At 40.8% G+C, this 22,493-nt stretch overlaps 1 protein-coding gene across 1 annotated transcript in view; it reads left to right on the forward strand.

Moving 5' to 3' along the window:
• The first annotated feature begins 3,636 nt into the window (after positions 1-3,636).
• The window catches only part of lrp6 (low density lipoprotein receptor-related protein 6), a 64,048-nt gene continuing 45,191 nt past the window's right edge, over positions 3,637-22,493 (forward strand). Inside the window, exons 1-2 of the mRNA XM_049566547.1 lie at positions 3,637-3,932; positions 11,153-11,549. Of these exons, the coding sequence (XP_049422504.1) occupies positions 3,878-3,932; positions 11,153-11,549 (452 nt within the window). The 5' untranslated portion in view covers positions 3,637-3,877. The remainder of the gene's footprint in view (positions 3,933-11,152; positions 11,550-22,493) is intronic.

The raw sequence follows: 22,493 nt of genomic DNA on the forward strand, positions 1-22,493 counted from the left end.
TATAGCTACAAGTTACCCTGTTGAAAATGTAAAAAGGTATGTAACTTTTTTAATTACTTCATCAAAGTAATTTGGAAACAGTCCAGTTTGGAACCTCAGAATTGCATGTCTGCTTTTTGCAGATGATGTGATTCTGTTTGCTTCATCACACCGTGACCCCCAGCATGCATCTGGGCAGTTTGCAGCCAAATGTGAAGCGATGAGGATGACAGTCAGCACCTCCAAATCTGAGGCCTTGGTTCTCTGATGGAAAACGTTACTGCCTCAAGCGAGGGAGTTCAAGTATCTTAGGGTCTTGCTCTCGAGTGAGGGGAGAATTGAGTGTGAGATGGATTGATGGTTTGGTGCACCGGCCCGTCATGGTGAAGAGGGAGCTGAGCCAGAAGGTGAAGCTTTCGATTTACTGGTCCGTCTACGTCCCAACCCTCACCTGTGGTCATGAGCTCTGGGTAGTGACTGAAAGAATGAGGTCGCAGATACAAGCAGCTGAAATGATTTTCCTCTGTGGGGTGTCTGGGCTCAGCCTTAGAGATAGGGGGAGGAACTCAGACATCCGGAGGGAGCTCGGAGTAGAGCCGCTGCTCCTTCACAGCAAAAGGCGTCAGTTGAGGGGGTTCAGGCATCTGATTAGGATCCTCCTGGACGAGGTGTTCCTGGCATGGTAGGAGGCCCCGGGGCAGACCCAGAACACACTGGAGGGATTACATATCTCATCAGGCCTGGGAACGCCTCGGAGTCCTCCAGGAGGAGCTGGAAAGCGTTGCTGAGGAGAGGGACGTCTGGGGTGCTCTGCTCGGCCTGCTGCCCCCGAGACCCGGCCCTGGATAAGTGGATGAAAATGGATGGATGGATACCCTCAAACACTGATCACCATCACCACATTAATCACAACTGATTTAATAACCCGGGGTGTAAATTATGATCTCCAGATGTAAAACGAGGCCTCACTCACTTCAGTTCGATTTCAGTCGGTCTAACAGTTTTAGTTGGACTGACACAATAAATGAATCTTCTCTTATGTCATGTAAATGTAATGTGTGACTTCACTGTTTGGGTTGGTTAGGTTAAGGTAGGGAAGGATTGGTTAGGGTTAGGGTAAGAATATTAGGGTGAGCCAATCAGATTCAGAGAACGGTGGGTCAGACTTTCGCCATAGAGGAATAAAACTTGCCTCCTGGGAAAATGAAGGCTTCATTAATGGCACAAAGGAAATGCGTCAACCATCATACAACCAAAACAGGAAGAGGATAAAACATGTTTGTTTCTCCTGGTAGCTACTGGTTGCTATCCCCAGACAACAAAGAGGATCGGTTCCTTGCAGTTACCATCAGTAGTGAAAATACCAGAGTAACTGTGGAAAACAAAATGCAGTTCCTCTTGTGTTGTTGTTGACAGCTGCTCAGCTCTGAGGGAAACAGGAAGTGATCTCGTCTTCACATCAGAGGCACCAACAATAATACGACTTGGAAATGCTGGAGGGGGATAAATGGAAAGGATGTAATCTTGAAATGTAATCATCAAATGACTTTTCATTCTGATTTCTTTTTGTTCTTTTCTTTGTCTGATTAACTCAGAGGTGAGACACTAAAGTCTGACTTATTCCCTGAATTCTTTGACGTTTGATTTTTGGCTGGAGCCCAGATTGTGACGTTTGTTTTTACAGCCGCCTTTGTTCCAAAATTTTGATTTAGACTGAAACTGAAAGAAAACTTTGTTCTCTCAGTGGAATGTATTAAAGTTTAGATTTTATCATGCCAGTATTCTGACCTTTTGTCATAATAATGTATAAATTCAAACTCAGACTTTTTGTCAAATTTTAAGATTCAATCTGCAAATTTGTTTTTTTCTCCCAGAAGTTTTTGACGCTGATTCTAAATTTGTCGTCACTTTTTTCCAACTGTAAACTCATCTTTAAGCCTGACTTTAGGATCAGAACTTTCTCACAATTCTATCTTGTTTTTATTAAATTAATAGATTTAATTTCATACGGACTGCTTTTCTGAACTTTGTGATTAATCTCAAATTAATTTAAGAGTTTATTATCTTCTGTAAACTTCATCAGTTGGACCAGAAGGTGAAGTTTAACTCTGTGTTGCAGCCAATGATCCAAACTTTTTTTTGTGTTTCATTCAGACACCACATTCAATAAAATGAAAGAAGACAGTGCCTATTTTAATTTCAAATGCTCTCTTTTGTGTGAGAAATTCATGATTCAGACTTAATTCTTCATTAATTCACAGAACTGTGACTTTTTGAGTGTAATCTGCAACTCTGTCTTATTTTGTCTTTAAGCCTGACTTTAAGATCAGATCAGATTTCTAACTTCTTTTTATTAAATGTATAGATTTATTGTTATACTGACTGTTTCAGGAGTCTGGGGCCCAGTCTGTATTTCATTAAGACTCCATAGTGTTAATAAAACTGAAGAACAAAGTACTTGTGTCCATTTTCAAATGCTCACAGTTTGATAAATTCATAATTCAGATTTAATTCTGACTTTTTGTCAGACTATTGAGTGTACTCTGCAACTCTGCTTTATTTAATCTGAGCAGTGATTTTTCCTTTTTGAGTTTTGCCTCAGAATTCAGACTTTTCCTCAAAATCATCGTGATAATTCAACCCTGACTTTGAGATACTTGTTTTTATGAAACATATAGATTTAGTGTTATACTGACTGTTACTTTGAACTTTGTGATTAACCTCAAATTAATTCAAGAGTTTATTTTCATTCAGCTCTCATTATCGTCTGTGAACTGTGTCAGCCGGACCAGAGGTTTGACTTTGTGTTGCAACTACTGGTTTATACTGTTATGTATTTAATTTAGACCCCACATACTAAGTGAAATAACTTATTTCCATGTGAAATGATGATCCATGCTTTTCTGTATTTCATTTAGACAGAACATACTCAGTAAAATGGAATAAAAAAAAGTATTTATTTTCATTTTAAATGTTCTCAGTTGTTTGAGAAATTCATGTTTCAATTCTGCTTTAACTGTGACTTTTGTCAGACTTTTGAGTGTAATCTGCAACTCTGGCTTATTTCATCTTTAAGCCTGACTTTAGGATCAGATCAGATTTATAATTTGTTTTTGTTAAATATTTAGATTCACAGCTGCTTCTCTGTCTCACATTCACTTCAGGGTTTATTTTCATTCGGCTTTTATTATTTTCTGCATCAGTTGGACCAGAAGGTGAAGTGTGACTTTGTGTTGCAGCCAGTGATCCACACTTTATTTAATGTAGAGCCACATAGGCTGGTCAGTGAAATGGGATAAAACAGAACTTATTCCCATGTTAAATGCTCTCAGCTGATCCCTGTGTGTGTGTCGGTGTGTCGGTGCAGACTGTGACTGTGTGATAAACTAGTCCCGCAGGAATGTGCGTGTTAAAGCTGAACTTCGGTTTGTTGTGCAGCTCAGAGCTCCTGTTCTCCAGGATCTGGGATGTTTGGTGCGGACACCGTGCAGCCGGCAGCGGCGGGGCGTTTTCCCTCTTGTAACATTATCTTTGGCTGCAGAGCATGAAATCAGAACAACAATAGAAACAGTGGAGCCGAGGAGCGAGGTGGAGGTGGCGGTGGAGGTGGAGGAGGTGGAGGTGGAGGAGGAGGAGGAGGAGGGGGGAGCAGCTTCCTCACAGCGGAAGGAGACGACGGATCTCCTGCAGGACAATGTGAGACACAGAGAGTTGATCCAACGCAGTTAGCGAGCAGCCAGGATGGAAGTGGGGATAATTTAACGCATCTCTGTAGCTCGATCTCGACCCGAACATTGTTGGACACCCGTGTTTTTTAATATCCAGAGGAAGCGGCCGCAGCGATGGGAATACTGCGCTGAGGAGAGAGCGGGCGGCAGGGCCAAGAAACGGGAGAAAGATGGGTGTCGTGCTGCGGAGCCTGTTGTTGTGTAGTTTTTGTTTTCTCATACGAGGTGAGTTTCCCCACAAATCCTCCTTTTCGCTTTGCTTTTTCGTTCGTGTGTGACGTGTAGATGTGTAAAAGTGTTGTTAACACCCGGGAGGAGCAGCTTTACCGGGGGATATTCGGAGCAGTGTCCGGGGCCAGGGCCCTCTCTCCGGGGTTCGGTTTCTCCCGAGCGAAGCTAACGTTAGCCTGCCTGCTATGCGTGCTTCTCTGCCGCTGGAGCTCAGGAAAATGAAAACACAAATAGCCTCTGTTAGCCACATTAGCTGGAAAAAATACCCCACAACACTCCCTAAACCCCTGCTAGCCTCCTCTGAGCACACATACCACCGTATGTTCATCATTTTAACCCAGTTTGCAGTTTGTTAGCATGCTAACTTTGATTTAATAACTTGGATAACATTAGATAGCAGTTAGCACAACAAATGCTAGTGAGCAAGTCATCCAGCTAGCTGCCCACTGAGCCACTGCAGTTAAGTAAAGCTAAAATAATGACAAAACAATAACATTAACACTCATTATTTCCCTTTAAATCCTAATTAACTACATTAATGTGTCCAAACTGGAGCAGTTTATGTCTTCATGTTGTGGTGCTATGCTAACAAGCTAGCTGGGGTCATTTCTGCACAGCAACACTTTAATTAATACAATAAAACTTAATTTAAATAACACTTCTGTCATGTTATATATACATATTTAGATTTATTTGATAACAACAAAAGAGAATGTTGGATTTAAAGCGCTGAAACCTGACAGATAATTACAATGAATGTGAATAAATCCACAATAAAGTTAAAAAGCTGCTAGAAAAAGACTGAAGTGACATGTTAAACACATACAAATACAAACAAATAAATAAACCTACAGGCATCATTGTTTCCTTTAAGGTTAGTGGATCAGTTGGAAGTAATTTGCTAACAATTATAAGTAAAATATGGACTATATTCTGTTGGTAGACTTATTTATTTAGTGCTTTCTCAATTAATAGTTTTGTCAGTAGTATACTATAATAATATTTATTTTCTGACAGCCAAATGTTTCTCCTTCACCAACAACCAAAAGTACTTTCATAATTGAGGAATCTGCTGATTATTGTCTTCAATATTTGAAAAGTTGTTTGGTCAATTAAATAAATCATATGACAGTGATACATGTCCGTCCCAGTCTGAGGTAATGACTTCACATATTTGTTTTGTCAACCATCTGCCTAAAACTCAAATATATTTAGTTTACTGTGATTTAAAGGCACAAGAATGTCTGACATTTCTGCATAAAATGATTGATCTATTATCAAAATAATTGCTGATTACTTCTCTGGCAATCAACTAATCGTCTCAACACTAATTCCATATATTTACTACTGAAACCAGGATCTTAACGTGCACATCAGGTCAGCTAAGAAAATAAAGACTTCAGTGGAGCAAACACTAAAACAAGTATTGAGAATTACGTTTCCAATGATCAGTTGACACTTGTTTGTTAGATGGTGCTTCTCTTTTTAAGGACATTTCTCTGGAAACTCAGCAGAACTAACAGATACTCGTTGTTTTCAGTTTCATGTACAGAAATGTCTTGTTCTGTCCAACCAACAGTCTGAAACTCAAATACATTCAGTTTACTGAGATATGAAACAGAAGATAATCACAATGGAAGAGCTGGAACAAATGAATTTTTGGTGACTAATTGTCTCAGCTCTAAACTTCAATATTACATACCCCATGTTAATTTGTTCAGGTGGTTTAAATACACCATGTGGGTAACAGTCAAGTAAAACTGATTTAATTATTTATACTTCAGGTGAGAAACTCAGAACCAGTGGCTGAAATCTTTAGAGATGGACCGATACAGAATATCAAGACCAATCATCGGTGATATTATGGTGTTATATGATAATTAATAACGTTACTCTCACTGTTACTGAAAGTGAAGAGGACAATAAAGAGTGACTTCATTTTTTATGTTGTATTTACTGAGCTGAAATAGTTAGATGAACATTTGGTTGATTGAATAAATATTGTTATTGAAAAAACATCTCAAAAAGACTTACATTTGCAAAGATTATAACTCCTCATTTGCTCCTTTGTGACACATCTTAACTTGTATTTATGATTTGTAAATTTATCTCACTTTTGTGTTCCTGCTTAGTCTTGAAACTTTGAAGTATTTTATCTTTGTCTTGAGGTATGACTACGTGGTGAGGTATCTTCGTAAGCCATTATAATGTTCAGACTTTCTTAATTCTTACTGTCTGTTTTATACACATGTATGTGCAAATAAACTGAACAAAATGTTGATAATGGATGAATGTTATGCAGATCAGGTCTCTTGTTTGCTGTGATAACTCGGAGAAGAACAGGCAAGTTTCTCACATTTAATCTCCAAATATTAACATCTCGTGAACAGAACAAATCCGTTCATTAATCTGTCCCTTCAGATTTGACAAAACGCCCCAACATGTGAAATTTAGAGGAGATATGAAAGCTGCTGATATGTTGTGTCTTTGATGTTGAGCTCTCGTCTGACCTTGTGGATTAATAGTTTATTTTCCAACCAAATATGTAAAATTCTCCAGTTTCTCCAGTGTGATGATATTCTGTTTTTCCCTGTTTAATATCACACTGAACTGAATTTGTTTTTAAGACAAAACAAGACTTTTAAATAAGTATATTTGGAGCTTCCTTCACACTTTTCTGTCAGTTTACAGGCCAAATGGGCGACTGATAGAGAGAGTAAATGCTGTGTTAGCAGCTCCAGTCTGTTGTGGTTGATACCGATAAGATTAAGTGTGGGTCATATATGTAGTTTTATAATCTGATATCAACATGATACAGTTGTTTTCCTGAATTGTGTTATTGAAAGAATAAACAAACTTTTTTTTTACTGATCCAGCAAATAAAATACCAGACAAATCAAAATACTTCATCATATTGATGCAAAAACATGTCAAAAAACATCTCCCTGAGTGAAAGGTGATGTCATGTTGTGTCCAACCAACAGTCCAAAACCAAAAATATTCTGCAAACAGGGCAGAAGCTTCTGTTATTTTATTCATTAAAATGAGATATTAAGTGATTTCCGTTCGATGAGTCCGTGTGTGCATTTAGGGACACCCAATCAGGCCGTCGGTGAGCGTCTGTCGGCCTAGTTTTTGAGGTGTGTCCCACACCGTCGGCCCTTTGGCGTTGGTGGCTTTTTCGGCAAGAGAGATAACTCTGATTGGCTGTTCAGGTTTTATTCCCTCGCCCCTGTAGCGAGTGAATCTGCCTGTAGTGAAACCGGGGCTAACCGGTGCTTCCTCCTCAGGCTCCACTTCACTCAGCTGCCCCACAGACCCGCTGCTTCTTCCCACTTTAACCTGAATAACAAACCGGAGCTAGCTGGGAGCGGCTAGCGGAGCGTTAGCCGCAGCATGACCGGAGGGAAGCACAGCCAGTTAGCCTCCGCTAGTCTCTGAGCTAGCCCCGGCTCTCCGTTTGGATCCAACCGGAGCACCGAGCCCTGGTTTGTTATTCAGGTTAAAGTGGGAAGAAGCAGCGGGTTTATCGGGCAGCTGAGTGAAGTGGAGCCTGAGGAGGAAACACCGGGACCGTCTGGATGTAATAGTCCGTGGAGGTGCTGCGGTGCTCGGCTGCACAGATAGGAAACCCCTCGGCTGACAGGATGTACCACTCTCTCACTCCGCTCTCTCTCACGCAGGCGCAGAACATACATGCTACTTGGCCGTCGGATGTAGTCCATGTAGTGTGTTCAAATGCAACTGACACAGGGCGACGTGAGGCGACGTAGATGACGCAACAGTTGGCTTTCGTCGCCGCTAGTTCTTTGATGTTGGTTTGGTGTGTCCGCACCTTTACCTTTTTGTTGTTTCTTGTACACACTGGTAATATCGTAACACATCACTGACTGATAGCACAGGGCTGTATGGTAACTTTGCACATGGCACTGCTTCTACAGAGGTTTAAAGTTTTGTAGCACACAGGACACAAAATGGAAGCACAACTGTGTAATGTGTCGCTGAAGCTGAAGCTGATAACAATGTGGTAAAATCTACATCCAGAGACGTGCATTTTTGGATGGACGAAATGTACAGAGCTGTAAAGTTGTCCACCATGGTACCAGTTAGCTGCTAGCTAACTGTAGCTAACTTATTTGTCCATTGTTTGGTCTGTGACGTAATAGGTCAACAGGAAAAAGGTCCAATACTAACAAGCTGAAAGGGGGCATATCTCCACCTATCGTAGAGGAGTCGCACATACTTGGCTCAATAAATGGATTCCCCTCCCGTGCCTGTATACTGGGACAAGGACAGCAGTCCAATTAAACGGCTCAGTTGAGCTGTAACTGTAGCTCCACTTAACTGTGCATGTAAATGTATGTTTCAAAGGGCTATCCATTTAGAGGTGGTGAAATTTTAATGTTTGGTGATGTCACTGTTTTGCCTTTTCTTTTATTTTCTGCTAGCTTTGCTGACATTTTGAGCTCCAGCAACAGTCTTTCTCTCTCGGTCGCCATCTTCACTGCAAAGCTACATAGACCAACAGGACGCAGAACTATGATAGGCACACAGCAACTGCAGAGCAACTGCGTGCACATCACGTCAGGTGTACGCAGAAGCATAAAGGAACTTTGAGTCCTTTGCAGCGGCTCGGGTTTGATTCTAACCCAAAACTGTCCTATTAATAAAGGCAACAAAATGCCCAAAATATATATATATATATATATTTTTTTTTTTTTAAAAACACTGCTAACAGAGCTAACACTGATAACGTAGCGTACAATTTTTAAGAGGGCATTGTGGCTCATGACTGAGATGCTTCCTTGCTGAGGTGACCAGGGGAGAGACTGTAAGGTGGGCACCATGTTTCCTTAGCAACCCTGTTTGGTCAAGATGGCATAACTAGTGGTATTCACAGAACGAACGGTGCTACTAGCCTGCTCCCACCAGACCTGGGGGTGTGCAGAACAGTAAACTGAAGAAGATGCAAAATTAACTTAAAGATAAACGTGTGCAATCTGTCAAAAATATTCTCAGCAGTTTACCTATGAAGGGTTAACCTCTGACATTCCTGTTTGGTACGATTGTATTTATTATTACCGTCAGGACGGTGAGACAGGTGGAGGAACAGTTATTTCTTTGGCAGGTGTCAGGTCTGGGCTTGGCCTGTCAGGGCTGGGGACAGGTGTAACGGGCACCGCAGCTTTTTTATTGACAGAAAGAAATCAACAGGTTTTGTCATTTTTAATTACTAGTATGTCTTGGTTGTGATTGAGCTGGGAGAGGAGTTCAGGGTGCAGTTTCACACATGCAAACACGCTTTGCTTTTTTTAATGCTCGTGGGAAAATATCACCGCTACACACTGAGACACAGAGACGGACGTGCTAAATGTCAGGCGCAACAGTCCAACTTATAAAAACTGTTTATTCCAGCCTCTCGACTGTGAAGATTTCCTGCTTCCGTCTGTCTCAGTGATCTAAATTTAACGACATTTTTAAGACATTTAAAGACAGATTATAGACCTAACAATTGATTAATTTACGCAGCATTCAGCCGATAAATAGCTAGTGAATATCTAACAGTAACATGTTAAGTGTCCTCATGTGTCCTCCTGTCTCTGGTTGGGCTGTAAGCAGTCTGGACGGACCCGTGTCCTCCTGCGTTGGAGGTTTTGATGCTGCGATATGGTAAATATTTGGAGAAGGAAGTTCTCCCCCTGAGTGAGGTGAAAACAGGCTGGCAGCTCTCGGTGGTGTGCAGCGCCGGAGGTGTCAGATTGTGGGTTCGGATGAGAGCCAAGATCCAGCAGAGAGGAAGCAGAGAGTCCTCGCCTCCTCCTCTTCATCAACATGTCACGTTAGCAGACTGACCAGAGACTCTGTTTTCTTTGAGTTCATTCAGGGTGTTGAGTTCTCACAAAACAACCCAAATCAGTAACACATCATCAGTCTGAAGATTGAGTTTCACTTATTAACCCTTTAATGTGACCACAGTTGATCCAGATTATGTGCTACAAAAGCAAAAGTCTATATGTAGAAAATTATGTTTATACTCACTAAAGTATGGTGCAGAAAAATAGAGGTTACAGCTAAGAATCAGTGAATTTATTTAGTTGCTTTTCAAGTGATTATTTATACCAAAATGTCAGAAATTAGTTAAACAAATGGCTTCCAGGAGACATCAGAGAATATTTGCTATTTTTCCTTCGTCCATTGTTGTTAAATACTTTTCTGCCAACTGACTAATTAATAATTATTGTATTGTGTAACTATGTATTTTAATAGTTTCTGTTTCTAAATGATCTGATATCACATTTCAGTTTATCCTCAATTAACACACTGTTTTAAAAATAAGCCGTAAAACCTGTGAGGAAGTGGAATTTGAGTGGAGATTGTTTTGTTGGCTGCTGTTTGTGAATTGTCAGCTGATCTCACACAGTTTAAATGTGTTTGTGTGTGTTTTCTGGAGTTGATTTCCAGTTTTGCCAGTCCGATGCACGAGCTGAAACTGCTTTGATTTTATGCAACCGGCCGAACTGGCATTCATCATTATGACATGTTCTGGCAAATTTTAAAAAAGAAGTCTACGTCAGCAACATGTGCCGACGGTAATGTGGTGCTCTTCAATGAAATTATGTTGAATGGCTCGTCAACACCATTTTGCCTCTATGTGCAAGCAGCCAGAAAAGGTTTTATACAACCCGTTAAATGAGTGAATATTGCGCCGTTATTCCACCTCGCTGTTCTCTGTATGAACTTGCAATGGGGCGGGGCATTATTGTTCAGCTGCTGCTGAATAATGTGCAATATTAAGTGATTAAAAAAATTGGTGTACTGGTCCGGTCCATTATCAAACCAGTTTACATTTTTTTTAACACTTGCCCAACCCCAGTGTTTCCAGTTTAATATGTTTTTCTAGTTTAAATTTAGTATTGTAGTTTTTCTTTCGCAATAGTTTAGATGGTGTATTAACAGTTAAAATGGTCTGCGTTCCATAATGGAAATGGTGTATTTTTCCCAGTTTAAATTATGTTTTTTTCCCAGTTAAAATTGAATATTTTCCACAGTTTAAATGGAGTATTTTTCACAGTTTAAGTTGTGTTTTTCCCAGTTAAAATCGAATATTTTCCAGTTTAAATTGAATATTTCCACAGTATAAATGGTATATTTTTGTGTATTTTTTCACAGTGTCAATGCATGCATGTCTAAATGTATTTTTATGTCTCTTCCAGGCGTGCCGCTGCTGCTATATGCAAACCGGCGAGACCTTCGGCTCGTGGATGCGGCACACGAGAAGACCAACGCCACGATAGTGGTGGGGGGGCTGGAGGATGCTGCTGCCGTGGACTACGTTTACTCCCAGGGCCTCATCTACTGGAGCGATGTGAGCGAGGAGGCCATCAAACGCACCGTCTTCAACCTGTCGGGGGCCAGCGCGGTCCAGACGGTGGTCCCAGGTCTGGCCTCCCCAGATGGACTGGCCTGTGATTGGTTAGGGAGCAAACTTTATTGGACGGACTCGGAAACCAATCGGATCGAGGTGGCGGAGCTCGATGGGTCCTTGAGGAAAGTTTTGTTTTGGCAGGAGCTGGACCAGCCGAGGGCCATCGCTCTGGATCCAGAACGAGGGTGAGTCTGACCTGTTGAGCAGAGTGGAGGTTACACGTGGTCGGGATCAGCAATCTGTGGTGATCTCTTGATCCACATTGAAATTGATTCAAGGTGAAAATGTGTCTCACTTTCCGGGCTCTTACTCTGTGAACTGCAGTATGTTACCAAACTGGCAGTGAGGCTGACTGGTCTTGATGAAGGTCCTTGTGTGTGGGAGTAGGAGTTCAGTCTATGAACCTTTAACAGTTAATCACCTTTCGTCGACTGAAATTGTTGCCTTTTAGCGACTGTTTGTTGGACATTTAATGCCTTTATGTAGCTGAGAGACAGGAAACAACATCCATCAAAGGTCGGGAGTTGTTGGGGTTCATGGTTTGTGCCTAAAGCTCTTAGCCCCAAAGATAACTCCTGAATTGGCAGCTTTTGGAAGTGGAGTTCCTCAGTGGAGACTGAGAGCACTGTTGTCAGCTCATTCTCAGTTTGTTACTTCCCATTTTAAAGCTTTTGGAAACTGAGCGAAAGCTACACAAACAATCATGAAGTCATAACTTAGTGTTATGTACAGTGTTTGTAGAGGCTAGTTTTGAACTGAACTGATCATAAACAACATAAGGCAGTATGAATGGTGCTGCGTTCACTTACCGCTGTGCGTACTGAAGTGCATTTGAACGGCGATGTGCTCTCATGTCTTAGAAATAAACTCAGACTACAAATCTGTTTTATAGTTTCACCTCTGTGTGAAAGTATCCAGCTTTAGTAACCTTGTGCTGCCCCGCCCATTTTTTAAATTTTCCAGTTCTGACGCCGTTGTTTTCGTTCTTTTGGTTAAGCGTTAGCTGCAGTAGTTTGCATCGTAAACAATGAATGAAGTTGGTATAATTCAGCAGCTAACACTGCAGCAATTGATTGGTTTTACAATACCACATCTATCAGCCATCATTGACTGGGAGAATGACAAATAAAAATGACTTGAAATAACATATAAAGATGATTTTAAATAAAAATAAAAAATTTGTAGTTTCTCTTTGTGCCGATGGCTGACACCAAAAGCATAATCTTTCGACAAGACTGTAAATGAGAGTTAACTGACTTGACTGTCCAGTTGCTGGGTGCTGATTTTTTCATGTGTTTGGGCTTGTTTTCTTCACCATATAGATCCGGGGTTTCAAGGGGAGTATCATAGCCTACTGTTGCTGCCCCATACCGCTAACTGTAGCTCAGCTGTTAGCCTGTTGCCATCAGGCACCTCACTAACGTTAGCTTAAACTTCTTTACAGCAACTAGCTTCAGAGCATCATCAACGTTAAATGTTAACTATAATAATGAAAAGTATTTTGAGGTGGCGTCAGAGCCAGGCTAGCTGTTCTCTCCTGTTTCCAGTCTTTATGCTAAGCTAAGCTAACCAGCTCCTAGCTGTGGCTTTGTATTTAACACAGAGTCAAGAGAGTGGTGTCAATCTGAACATCTAACTCTCTGCAAGAAAGCTGACGAGCATATTAACCCCAAACTATTAGGTTGGTAATTTATTAATTGTTAGTTGTTGTTTTAAGCAAAAATGTCAGATATTTGTTGTTTAGATCTTTAATCATTTAAACTGATTATCTCTGTGTTTGGGACTCGTGGTCGGATAGAATAATTTGACAGATTTGAATGTGTCCCTTCACAAGGTGGTGGCCATTTTTACTGTTTTCTCACATTATATGAACAATTAATTGAATAAAATCATCAGACTGACTGGTAATGAAAACCGACATAGTTCAGAAACAGGGTGAGAAAAGAGGAAATCACGAGGAAACAAGTTCCTGGAAAGTCTTCATATCAGTGTTGAACTTGTTTGCACAGCAAACACCCACATTTTATGTTTGTGGTCTAAAAACTTCTCCTCTGGTCAAGTGTGTGTGAACGCAGCAGAGAAACTGCAGCTGAATGCAGCCCGAGGCTTTGACTCCTGAACAAGAGGAGGGAGGGGTGTGTTTCTGCTGCTTTGTTTGTAGCTTGTCCTGGATCAGATTGGGTTGCAGGGTGACTGAGCTGCTCCTCCAGCAGGCTGCTGTCCACAGAGTCCTCCTGGAAACTGAACAACAGCGTCAGTGTTGGAGGTTTTTTCTCTGTTGTGAGGACGAGGAGAGACGAGGAGGAATGTCTTGTACCAGCCCGAGAGACAGAGAGGGGGGAGAGAGGAGGATAAACACTGAGAGCTCAGATACACTCATCAAATACAAAAAGGACTATATTATTATTTATTACAGTTCGATCAATGTCCGGTTTTGCTGGTCGGGTCCAGTGTACGGTCTTTACAGGTGTGACTTTATTAAAACCAGCTGAACTGGCACTTATAAAATGCTCCAGCAGGTTAAAAACCAGCTTACATCAGCAACCTGTGCCGACAGTGTCACGACATGAGAAGAAGAATTGATAGAGCAGAGGTAAAAGGCAAGGAGAAACAAATGATTCAGAGATGTTAAAGATAACTTTATATTTCTTTCCAGCAAAGTGACAATATGTTGCCTCAAACACAATGTTGACTTACCTTAGAACAGATGTAGACATCATTGTTAATCTTATTCACGTTGAGTTGATGTTGTGGTCTAACGTTACCACACAACTTTATCCAAAGGAGACACTTTTCTCGGTTGAGATGTGGTTTAAAGTGTAAAAAATACACCTGGTCGCCCAGCCTCTCAGGATACCTTGTGTCAGAGTTGCATGTACCCCATGCACACCGTTTGACCATTTTTAAACTTCAAATCTCAGAAAAAACTCATAAAACCGAACAAAACTGACTTTCTGTAATGCATTTCAATGGACGTCCAGGCAGAGAATGTCCCAGTGTATGGGAATGGCTATATGCACTGTGATTGGCTCATCGCGTTTTAGGGCGGGGCTTAGCCATAGGTCAGTTCATTGCAGACCGGAGGCCAGCAATACGAGATCAAATTTTATTTGAGGTGGGAGGCAGAAGATGCAAAAGGCACGCGTTGCATTTGTTTACTAAAAAGTGCATGTGTTTTTTGGGGTGACGAGATGAGAGGGCTCTTAGGATGCATTCACACCTGCACTGTTTGTATTGGTTCAATACAGCTCAAGTTCATTTGCCCCTGAAGTGAGTTTCGTTTGGGCAGGTGCAAACACAGCAATCGCACTAGTTTAAAAAGCAACATTACCTACTGAGGGGAAGGTCAAATGTCCATACAGATGCAGGTCCAGTTTTTCCCACAGGTCTCAGATATACTTGTGGTGGTAGCCGGTGGAAAGGGCAGGTGTGTCGAAGACTGTACCTCCACCAATGTGTTTCCCCTAAATTTGAACCAACCATAAAGGGTGGCATGAAGCATAATTTTAACAGGAGGGAAATGCTATTTGACGGGGAACAGACATGGACACAAGACCGGCCTTTAGAGGCGCTTCAGCCTTGATGGCAGTAGCTGAATGAGCAGGTACAGGAGTGGTAGTGGAAGGGGATTCTCCACTAGATTCAGATTATGTCAGAGACAATCTGTGCATCACTAGGTGGACGCTGTAAAGGTATAAAGCCGTTTTAGTGCTACGTAAAGAAACTTTCTCACATGTGATTGGCGTTTATAAAGACCACCAATTCAACAATTTTAACAAATACCGGTGGCCGATGATTTGGAGTATTCTTACTGTACTGTACTCAGTATGCAACCCACTTGTCTTCCTGTCCTTCGTCACCACGTTCCCTCCTCTCCCTCAGTGTTTCCAGTGTGGGGCTCCAGAGAGACGTCAGATTAGGATGTAAATCCATTAGGACTCAGATAAAAGAGGCCTGTAATGTATTCATTAGTTTTATTTAAATTTGGGGCTGTCGCTCTCCCTCTCGCTGTCTTTCTTTCTCTTCTCTCTTGGGTTTCTATTCATGGAAACTCTTCCTCCCTCCTCAGTGTTTGATCCAGCACAGTGTCAGAGATAAAAGTCACACCGAGCCGCTCGCTGATACACACAGACGACATCTCTCCGGGTACTTTATTCTCAACTGTACAGTTGTTTTTGTCACATTTGTTTTTGTCTGATACATAAATACTGGAATCAGATTATTAAAGCGCAGTAGCAAGAAGTTCACTCTGTACTAACGGGAACATTTTCAGTATTTGTCCTGTAAAACTCTCAGCTCTGACCTTGACTTTAACCTTGCAGCACATACGGAATATGTGCCGTTAACTGTTCATCACAACAATATAAAATTACGAGCCTACATGAGGCCAAAAATTGACTGATGAGCTTTTCCTTTATTGGTTATGATGAGAAGCCTTTGTTGATATTAACTGTGTTAGTTTTTAATCTTTCACCCAGAATTTGGAAAGGCTTATGTCACTGTGATTTAGTTGTGTACTTTTATTTTGAAGTTTCTGTGCTGGAGGTGCATCCAAGTTTGCTTGGCTCTCATTGATGAAGGATTTAGCCTCTGTGTAGAGTTTATATAGGTTGTATGTTAAACATGGCCTATGCTGTCGTGAGCATTTATACTTGTGGTGGTGTGTCTGTGTCACTCTGCAGTTACACTTCCAAAACACTAGTCAGCTGTAAAGTTAAGTTGATAAAACACACATTAAACATGGCTTCACAAATCAGCTTCTCTATAACTCGCAGCATTCACAGACAAACACTTGTCTTTATCTGGACACATTTTCCCCACAAATACAACATGCTAACGTTATTAGCACAAGCCTATGGCATCTTACATTGTATAAATTAGCCTAGCAGCTAGCAGACTTTTCCTCTACTCATATGAAACCAGGGACAACAGCAACATTTAACAAAGGTAACGTTACAAAATTCAGCTCCATTACAACTCACAAGGTTCACTGACAAAACAACTGTCTTATACTAAACACGTTTTCCAAACAAATACAACATGCTAATGTTATTAGCACAAGCCTATGGCATTTTACATTGTATAAATTAGCCTAGCAACTAGCTGAGATTTTCTGTACTCCTATGAAGCCAGGATAAATCACACACAAGACTTAAAATGTTATTTTTGTGGAGGCTTTATTGTCTTCACAATTTATTGTTTCTTATCTGTGAAATTAAAGTAAATCAAAGCTTTGTTTCCACTGAGGGAAATGGTTTCAGCTCACAGAAACAGACAGGAGGTCTGCGTCACTGCGATGCTACGGCGTAGGGTACGGGGCATACGCTACATAGAAGTGGTATATCGCCTGAAAGTTTATACATTCGTAGAACATTATGATGGTGAAGTGTTTGACGGCCATTCTCATGCTCAATCTTGTCTCTAAAGTTGTTGCAGCAATTTATGAGTTGATACCATTCGTTACACAAATTAAATTCTAAATGTAACTACATTATAAGCACTGTAGAAATGATAAAAAATAAGCAAAAGTCCCTCCAAAATCTGACATTAAGACTCACTACAATGTGGTGGCTGCTATGGGGCCAAACATCATCACACATGAATACAACTTGAATCCACAAGAGTTTCAAATTTCCAGTCCAATTTATGCAACTCCAACACTGTTTAGGGACTGCAGTATAATTCAAATATATTCAAATACAGCTGGCAACATAAATAAATAATAACATATTTGTACTGCATGTGTTTTGCCCCAAACTGTATGGAACCAGCATAAAGTGGGCATGTCTCTAAAGGGGGCACTCATGGGTACCCACAGAATCCTTTTTCATAGTATCTTGAGGTCAGAGGGCAAAGGACCTCTGTGAAAATGGCCAAAATTGACCTTAACTTTGAGCCATTATTGAACTACCATCCTGAAAGAGAAGCATGACATGGTTGGTGAAAGGGATCATTCAGTTTTGTTGCTTTTCATTCAGTGCTGTTTCCATTTAGTGTGATTTCAGTCAGACTAACATGTTTGCATGTATTTTAAAAGTCAGGTTTTAGTCAGACTGACACAATAAATTGATTTTATTTCCAATGTGATGTAAACATAGTGAGTGGGTTAACCTTCAGTCTGTGTGACGCCATGTCTACTCCTCCTCCTCCTTTGTGAGGACATCACACTGTTGAGGTCTTACTGGACTAACTGGATTTCCTAATTACATTTTCTGTAACGTTTGGCTCGGTGAAATACATCTATTAAACTTTATAACTGATCATTACATTCAGTCACACACACCTTACTGCGATGCTCAAAGGGCAACTTTTATGTTCCTACGTGTGTTTGACATTTAGAGCTGACATTATAAAATATCTGTGCCGTTTGTTTGGGGAAAAGTCAGCGTGAACATGAAATGGAGCAGAAGTAAAAGATGCTGTTATCATTCGGGGCCAAATGAACCAACCTACACAGTGAAAGATGTAGAATGAGTTTGGTGTTTCTGTGGCGTTGACTCAGATTCATGAGTGTGTGACACAGTAACAGGATGAAGTGAGGTGTTGAACAAAGCTGTGATCACACTCGTGTACAAATAACTACACCAGCTTCTGATTTAATGCTCTGTGTGGCGTGTTTCCGTGTGTGTGTGTGTGTGTGCGCAGCCATCACCCGTCTCATTAGCATGACTGCTACACAAACCGAGGCTCCTTCATTGATGCATAAAATGAGTTGCATACGTTCCTGTTTTCTGTTGTTGTGTTTGGTTGCGTGTGTTTTCACAAAGGACCCTTTGTTGCCGCGGCAGCTGTTTTGTTTTTCCAGCAGTTACTAAGCCAGGAGAAGAAGAAAAAGAAGGTACCGCAGCAGGAACACACCAACCGTACTCACTCACGTTTGTGAGGGGCTTTCAATTCTGTGTTGAGGACGATGAGACGAATCAGTGTCTGTCCCTCACATGTACATGAGTATGTGGACTGCTGAAAGTTCCCTGAACATGTCAAGTCAATGTTACTAAAGATAAGATGAGATAAACCTTTATTAATCATCAGAGGTGAAATTTAGTTGTTGCAGCAGTACATAGATTAAAAGGCAACCAAAGCCAAAATGACAAGATAATGTGACAGTGATGTGATCATAGTATAGTATAGTTATATAGCCCAATATCACAGATACAGCCTGTAGAGAATACACCTCCGTCTGTCCTTAGATACTCAAATCAGATCAGGAAAAACTCCCCAAAAAACCCTTCAACAGAGAAAAAACACAGGAAGAGCTAGTGAGGGAGGACTCCTCTCCACACAGACAGAAAGTAGATGTTGTGTGTAGAGAAAAGACCAACATATCGGTAATAAAATTACAGTCAGTTAGTTAATTTATTTATCCTTTCAGAAATTCTTTTTGTGTCTGTGGCATCGTCAGAAAAATACATAAGAAACATTACAATTAAGGACAAACATTAGACAACCATAAAACAAGACGGCACTATGTACCTCCGTCCTGATGGTAGCAACTCATATTCAACATAGAGAGGGTGAGTGAGGGTGAACGTCCCTTCTCCACTAATCTGGACTCACAAAGTTGTGTCATTCAATTTCAGTTCAATTCAGTTTTATTTATAAATCCCAATATCACAAATCACAATTTGCCTCACAGGGCTTTACAGCATTCGACATCCCTCTGTCCTTAGGACCCTCACAGCTGATAAGGAATAACTCCCCCAAAAAAAACCTTTAACGCGGGAAAAAAAACCGGTAGAAACCTCAGGAAGAGCAACTGCGGCATTGTTGTTGACCTGCAATCTTGTTAGACATGTTAACAATCTTGTTAAGTTTGTTCCTGTTTCAAACAGACAGTGAGGAAAAACCAGGCAATAAAGTAGAAAGTTAAGATACTCTCCACAAATGAACGGTAAAAGAGAACCAGTATTTATCCACTCCAAGCTGTTGGAGCTTCCGCATAAAGTAAAGCAGGGGTTCTTAACCTTTTTGACCTTGGGGTCCAACTTTTCTAGTACAATGTGGCCCGGGGCCCATTCAGATAATAACATGTTTAATTGATCTTACTCTTGGTTTGATTTGTATTCAATAACTAGATCAAATCCACTTCCAATTAATAAGCTAAAAACGTATCAGATAAATTACATGATACAATGTGATCATCACAGAAACATTTATTTTTCATGTGGATATAAATCTACACCTCCGTCAAGATGCCGAACAGGCTAACGATTCATGGGACAAATGTGCTACAAGAACATATTTGACAACAATTTTAAAGGCTCAAGTTACAGCAAAAAGGATGGCCTCTCAAAAAACTGATAAGAAAAATTAGAAATTTGGCAAATAATATTATGTGGTGATAAATACATTCAAAATAATAAAAGTTTCAAATTAAATAAATAAATAACATTAAATAAAATAGAAATAAAGTGCAAATGAAACTATAGCTTATAATCACCAAGTTTAAAAATAAATAAAAAAAACAGATAAACTAGTTACAATACTCAGTTACAATACAGCCTCCCACCACTTGGTAAAACTGAATTTGTTTCGCGGCCCTCTAGGTGGCGCTCGTGGCCCCATGGTTAAGAATCTCTGAAGTAAAGTCTTTGTTGCGATAGATGGCGGCTGTATTTGAGTCCCATGACAGTTGTTTATCGATTACTGTCCCTAGATATTTATATTCATTGACAACTTCAGTACTTTCACCATCAATAACTACATGTTGGTGTGTGCTTCTGCTCAGTCTGAAATCAAAACTAACATGACACCAGTTAACAAAATCATTCACACATCCCCGATAACCTGTTTCATCCTCAGCTATCAAACCAACAATCACGGTATCGTCATGGTTAGCTAGTCTGTACGACCAAACCTGAAACCAGAAGTGTTTATATTTGTTGTTGAATGTCCAAATCGGACGGAACGAAAAGCTGGTCATCAGCGGTGGAGACGTTTTATTCTTGTACAGACACTGGAGTATTATTTGAATGTTTTCTGTCTTCTCTGCGTCAAATCAGCTTCCTGATAGGAATTGATTCAACCAATCAGCTCAGTCAAATTGTGATGTTGGAGGTGTGTGTTCTTCTGTGAGCTACGATCACCCATAATACACTGCTTTGTGTAGATGTGCAGAGATTCTTTCAGTCTGGGTTGTATCTACTTTATAAACCAGTTACAATTAATGTCTTATTTGTCTTTCTTTATTCTTCTACCTTTTAATTTTATTTTCTGGTCTTTTGCTCAGTGTGTATTGGACAAAAGATATCTTCAGTGAAATTTTAAAAAAGGCACAAATAAGCACAATTACTCTTCAAGTTTTGTTACAAAATTCTCGTCAGAAATCTAAAATCTGAGTATAAAGAACAGCTTGGACTGTAATATTTTGTGAAGCTGTTAGAAGGTGCACGTGTGGTAAAGAAGTCTGCGTTTCTCGTGTTTGTTTCTGCGCATAGCCGTCGGTGTGTAGTCGGGTTCAGGTTCAGTCTGTGGTATTGCAGCAGAGTCTTGGAGGAAAACTGGTTCTCCAAATCCACGGTGGAACGCAGAGCTGGACTCAGTTCAACTGGGATGATTAATGCATCAGGTACCAAATACAATGCAGCTCTTGTGGTGAGGGGATGTGTTGTGTGAGCCGCATTTCACTGGATCTTTTTTTCCTCCTCTCTATGCCTGGGCTGGGCCTCAGTGTTCACAGAGCAGTAAAATCATACCTGCAGTATTCAAAGTATTATTTAAATCACCAGGGTGTATTTTGTCTGAGCGGATATTGAAACTCTTCAGTCATCTCGTGCAGGTTAGTCACGGCTAACAGCTCATCTGGTAGTTTGCTTTGTTTGCAGTGAAACCCAACCAGCTGCTGTGTTTAAAGGCTGTAGCTGTGTTTAGCTCCTGGGCAGGCTATCAGTTAAAGCTTTTGTCTTGGGCTGAATGAGATTACGTGGAGAGGCCCAGCAGCTCTGTTTGTGGGTCACTTCTTCATTTGGAAGCATGAGCATAAGCGGACGGGATGATACTTGGAGTACTTTGTACCTCTGGGTTTTCCTTTTACTGCAAACACATTCACAGTTTACTCACTTTACTACACACTGTACTACCACTACTACTACTACTGCTTACTATGTGGTGATTGTTGTTGCTTTATTTCAAGCTGTTTCCAATCATAAGATGGTTGATCTTCCCTTCTCAACTTTGGAGCCAACAGAGGGCCTAAAAATAACATTTTTTACATCTGCTTTTCAAAGACAACTGTGCATCTCCATCTGTTTGTTTGGATGAAACTCTCCAGACCTGCTACTAAAATGGTCCTTGTTGTAAAATTGTTTTTCAAAACCCTCAAAAAAAATGTAGTTTACAATCAGAAAATGTTCAGGCAACCAGCCAGTGATCACGTTTTAGAACCAGGAAGCAGCAAATTTATCAGTAAATCTGACTTCAGCCATCACCTGCCCTGTTTGGTTCGGTTCAGTCGGACTAAAGTTCGTTTACCCCCTTAGTGCGGTTCGTTTGGGCAGGTGTGAACACAGCAATCACACTCAGGTGTGCACCAAAACAACCGGACCAAGACCAGCAGCTTCCTTGTCCAAGGCATTTGATCTGGTCCTCTTGTAAATGCTGCCGTGAGAGCACGAACCAACTCTAGGCAATTATACAACTTTGGAACAACATGAGTCCCTGATTCAGACCAAAGGAGACGACTCTAGGGCTGAAAGCAGCCTTAGTTAATAGTTCGACAGTTTATTGACAAAAAACTGGTGTGATTTAACCTTTTATATTTGTTCTGCTCACCTGGTGTCAAGTAGATGCCACAGGAAATGTGTCTTAGGCCCTGTTTAGACGACAACGGTTTCTCTAAAAACAGAAAAGTCTGTCCTTTGCGTTTTAAAAAACTTCAGCGTTTATATGACGACGTTATTGAAACGATCCTCGTTCACACGGAGCCGCAAAATCTACTGGAAATGCTGTAGTATGCACGCCAGGCCAATGGGTGGCAGTGTAAATTTGCAAAGCAACACCACTGCATGACGCCATGCGCCTGCGCTGAAGCGCCTTCCTCTACAACGCGGTGATTTCAAACCAAAACAAAGAAGACACAATGGCGAAAGCATGCACAGATAACTTTGTCTGGATGGACGACGAGGTGGAGT

The sequence above is a fragment of the Epinephelus fuscoguttatus genome, linkage group LG22 (genome assembly GCF_011397635.1).
Source record: "Epinephelus fuscoguttatus linkage group LG22, E.fuscoguttatus.final_Chr_v1".
In the NCBI taxonomy this organism is placed as follows: Eukaryota; Metazoa; Chordata; class Actinopteri; order Perciformes; family Serranidae; genus Epinephelus; species Epinephelus fuscoguttatus.